The sequence below is a fragment of the Trypanosoma brucei genome, chromosome 6, assembly GCF_000210295.1.
Source record: "Trypanosoma brucei gambiense DAL972 chromosome 6, complete sequence".
Taxonomy (NCBI): Eukaryota; Euglenozoa; class Kinetoplastea; order Trypanosomatida; family Trypanosomatidae; genus Trypanosoma; species Trypanosoma brucei.
In genome coordinates, this window is record NC_026739.1 from 132996 (window position 1) to 138160 (window position 5165).

General features: G+C 46.7%; 1 protein-coding gene across 1 annotated transcript; it reads left to right on the forward strand.

The window, feature by feature from the left end:
• Positions 1-1506: 1506 nt before the first annotated feature.
• On the forward strand, positions 1507-5165 carry TbgDal_VI520 (receptor-type adenylate cyclase GRESAG 4,putative, (fragment); the record flags this gene model as incomplete). Its single annotated transcript, XM_011775555.2, has 1 exon — positions 1507-5165. A coding segment is annotated over one exon (3659 nt), but the record flags the coding sequence as incomplete, so codon positions are not given.

Consider the following 5165-nt stretch of genomic DNA (forward strand, 5'->3'; position numbering starts at 1 on the left):
TTTGACTTTCTTTAGATCTGACAAGATCCCACTTGTTCCGTTGGGTGCGCTGACTGTTTGACTTNTGCCTCACGGCCCCAACACTCCCTGTGACAGTTAGAAAAAAAAACTGAGGAAATCTTATGCGAGACATGATGTCGGGACGATCATTCATTACCGATTACCGACTCAGTAGCATTGCCGTTTCGGTATATCGGACAACTTTACCGAATCAACCCTCTGTACGAAAACTAAAGACCCAACAAATCACCTATCTTGCAAATCCGTGACGTTCGTCGTTTAGATATTTAATACTTCTCGTTACTAAACACGACACTCTTAGGACTGCAGAAGCATAACATTTTACATAAAAGCCAACAGCCCCCCCCCAAAAAAAAACAATTGAATTGAAGTAGTTGCCCTAGCAAAAGGCGAAAACAATGCCAAACTCTAAGAAACTTGCAGATATAAATATATTTATGAGATTTTAGGATGAAACGGGACAAACCAAAGGAGGGGAAAACAAATCAAGTTAAATCAGAAGGAAAAAAAAACGAACATGCTCCACCACTCCGATGGTGAGAATTTATTTCTCTTTCCCAACTTCCATCTCTTTTTTCTTTGCTTTTTTTTCTTTTTTTTTCCTCCAACAAAGACAAGTAATGTGCTTACGGCCTGTTTTTTTTTCTTTTTCTCTTTTCAATTGTTTGTTCCGGTTTATATTTCTTTAAATATATAAAAATTAGGGGTTTCGTTGTTGGTCTACGCGTTGCCATTTAACGTTGCTACGTTATTTTCTTACATATCAAATCTTCCAGTGGTAATTCTTCCCTTGTATGCCAACGGGAGTGCGTAGACCTGCATTATCTTTTAAAAAATACATATTACCTTCTTACGTGTTAACTTTGTGAAACATAACCTATGCGACACGATCTTTTCGAATGATGGATATGCAAATGACTCTGCCCCAATGCCATGTGTCATGCTGTCCAGCACTCAGTGTTGGTGGTGACTTTATGAGCACCGCTTTAACTATTGTTTGGCAGTGCATTCCTTGTTTTTATGAAGTCAGGTTGATGCGCAGTGGTTACCGTTATTTCTTTCCTTTGTAAATATACATAAATATATGCATATTTCAGTATTTAAATACGTATGCTTACCTTGTTTGAGGTTCTATCATATTTGAAAAACATTTTTTTATTTTTGTTTTGTCTACCTCACTTTAATGCTATATTTATCCACTACGGCACAGCAGGTGGCACCTTCCTCACACAGTCCCATGGAGGTTTATTTGCGATTGCCCAGGAAGTGGAACAGGAGGGGGAATATGGGAGTTAGGCGATGCGTCACAATTGCACTTTGCCGCTCTTACGGTGAGTTAACCGAATATTCTTTCGTGTGTGAACCGTAGTATTTCCACCCTCCCAGGGTTGAGGGTTTAATATTTTGATTATGTCGCGATTGGTGACTTTCTATTTCTGTCCAATACGTCGCCGGGCATGATCTGCATATGTATTAAGCGCGCCGATGCCACTTTACTGGTTTCTATTTTCCCTCTTTGATATTCTTCTCGAAGACACAAGATTTCACATACGAATAATACCACACATTACCGAAAGTATGCACTGGCAGGAAGGTGGCGGAAGAGGATGTGTGTACACTCATGGAAACTGCAGGCGGAACCTTACCGCAGGGAGCCCTGCAAGGCGTTACAGCATGTACAAGCACTCACCTGTCATTACTGCTGTATCACTGCTACACTTGTTGCCTTTGCTACTCATGTGGATGCCACCTGTGTGCGCGGATGACAGTGCTGTGACGGTAAATGTGCTATCCATGATGTATAATCCGGAATATTACGTTGAGAAAGTGAACGCCATCAATGCCGGCTTTGACGCATCACTGAGTGCCCACGGTTGGAAGACGGGCTCCGGTGCGACAATATCTGTCATCCGTCCCCCATCGTACAACACCACAGCTGAGGACATATTTCAGCTGGGGGTGAAACAAAGTGAAGGGAAGTTATTAGTTGTATTCGGGCCCCTGGGTACTGACCCTGTCGTTTGGGTTCGTGATAAACTAAAGGAAAATGATCTTGTTGCCATCGCTCCTATTGCGTACTCCAGTGAGGTCCGTGGTTGGAACCCTCACCTCTATTCAATAAGTGTCGAACCCAATGCTGAGCTCCTCGCCCTCATTCGATACGCTGTTGTTTATCTGGGTCTGCCGCGTGTAGGTTTGATGTATGCGAAGGGTAATGGGTTTGACAAGGAGTCATATGAGTTTACCATGCGAATAATGGAAATGATGGGCCGCAAGCCATGTGGAGTGTTCGCTGTGGAGAGCAGTGGGGGTCGGGACGTCTTGGAGGGTGAATTGAATACCAAGTGGGGGCAATTTGTTGCTACACGTCCGCAGGCTGTACTGCTATTTTCGTCAATCGCGGATGATACCACCGGGTGGTTTGTCAAGAAGATAGCACAGGACAACCGCACTGTGGACATGTACCTGCTCGCCCCTTCCAGTTTTCAACATTTTCTGATCAAAACATGGAGCGATGCGCTGGTGTCACTTAATCGTACGTTCACTCCTGGACAGCTGATCACAACTGGAACAGTGCCACTCGCTAGTGACAATCGGTCCTCGATGGTTCGGCACTTCCAGCGTGACATGGACAATTACCTGGATACAAACAGTGACTGGAAGGGCTTTGCGAAACCTGAACATTACCTTAAGGACGACAAATTAGGGGAGATGATGGTGTTTGGATGGCTTGCGGGAGAAGTTCTGTTTGAGGCCCTAAACAACGCTCCACAACTGACAAACCGTACTTCATTCATGGAATCTCTGTACAAGCAGCGTCGCTACGTGATTGATGACTTTGTGGTTGGTGACTTTGGTGGTGAGTGCGATGAGGGCGCTGCATTACAGGGTGCCATGTGTAATTGCAATCAAGGCGGCAGCATGGCGCATATGAGAGTTGTTGATGACAGCCTCAGTTTGAAGCCTATGAAGAAAGGCTCTGTGACGTGGAGTGTATCGGAGTGCTCGAGTGCTAATGTGCAGGTGAGCGCACCGTTAATCGGACTGTATGTAGTCCTTACGGATGATAAAGTTGCACAACGTGCGAGCATGAGGTGGTCGTTGGGCGCTCGGAGCATCGAGGAAGCGGATGATGTTGATAAGAGAATATTTTTCCATTCCTTAAAGGTTAATTTGAAAAATTTAACGCAATCACTTGAACAAGTAAGGGACACGAAGGCTGTAGCTGCAGTTCTTGGTGTTGTTACCGCTGATATTCTGAGCGTGCCGAATATGACTTTCATTGGTACTCTTCCACTGTCCCCCCGGTTGAACAAGTTCTGGAGAAACGTGATCCATCTGCAACCGCTACTTGCGCAGCAGCTATATGTGCTTGCTGTATACCTCTCCAACACCTCTTCCACGGGAGTGAAGGCGCTTGTTCGCGGGGGTGAAGCATCTGAGGTTGTAGACACGCTTGATAAGTCATTGGTTACGTTTGGTGTGTCGCTTGATTCCAGTAAGACACTTGGTGATGATGACCCGATATCGTCATATCTCTCGGGTAATGGAGATGTGTTTTGTATTGGACTCACTCTCACTGACGTTGCTGCGGTTGCGCGGCACCTTCAGACCCACCTCAGGGCCCGTGTATTCGTTCCATTCAATGACATTTTGTTGTTTTATCAGGAGTTTGTGGCTGCATTTAATGCGAGTAAAGAGTCTATTGCCAGCTCAGAGCGGCTCCTATTCGCGACGAGTTTCCCACACTGGGCGGAGAAGAACACGAAATCAGATATGGTTGCGAGATTTCATCGCCATGTCAATGAATCGCATTGGCATCCACTAACGTTCCTGGGCTTTGCTACCACTCGGTTGCTTCAGGTTGTTATCTCCAATATGAGGAAGGTGAATGCAGAGCTGCTGGCAGACCGCATTTACACGGAGTCCAACATCAGAGTGGATGACGTGCGATTTGGACCCTTCAGTGATGCGGAATGTGTTTCTGGTACGAGTGTTTCGGCAAATGAGTGTGCCTCAAACTTTGGAGCCACAAACATTTCTGTATGGTCGATGGCGCGTGTGCTGAATTCAAGCTTGCCCAGGACACAGGTTGGGATGACACCGTCTATGGACTATGTTATTCCGCAAGAGGGTCAACTCACACAGTCACAGATAGCTGGAATAATTTCTGGGTGTGTATCCGCCTTGTTATTATTTATTGCCCTTGGTGTGTTCCTACACATCTCCCTGCGGAACGCTCGTAACAACAACCGTGCACCCAAGGAGCCAACGGACCCCGTGACACTAATATTTACTGACATTGAGAGCAGCACTGCGTTGTGGGCTGCACACCCTGATCTGATGCCCGATGCCGTCGCCGCGCATCATCGTATGGTCCGTTCACTGATTGGGAGGTATAAGTGCTACGAAGTCAAAACTGTTGGGGATTCGTTCATGATAGCGAGTAAGAGTCCTTTCGCTGCCGTCCAACTCGCACAGGAATTACAGCTGTGTTTCTTGCATCATGACTGGGGAACAAATGCACTTGATGATTCTTACCGTGAGTTTGAGGAACGTCGTGCGGAGGGAGAATGTGAGTACACACTACCAACCGCGCATATGGATCCTGAAGTGTACAGTCGTTTGTGGAATGGCCTGCGTGTACGTGTTGGAATCCACACCGGGTTGTGCGACATCCGACACGATGAAGTGACGAAGGGATATGACTACTATGGGCGGACTCCAAACATGGCAGCAAGGACGGAGAGTGTAGCAAATGGTGGTCAGGTGCTGATGACGCATGCGGCGTACATGTCGCTGTCAGCTGAGGATCGTAAGCAAATTGATGTCACTGCACTTGGTGCTGTCGCACTTCGCGGTGTGAGTGATCCGGTTAAGATGTACCAGCTGAATACCGTGCCTAGTCGTAACTTTGCTGCATTACGGCTGGACCGCGAATACTTTTTTGATGAGGGCGAGGATGGCACGACAACCTCCACAAGCGACCACAGTTCTTCACGTGCGGAGCTGAGTGAATCAGCTCAGATAATTGCAACTGCACTACAGTCGCTGTTAAGCACGTTCAAGACAGCGCATCGTGAGAAGTTGTTGCTGCCGTATTGTGAGCGTTGGCGTGTGCCTCTTCCCCGTAAAGCTGCATC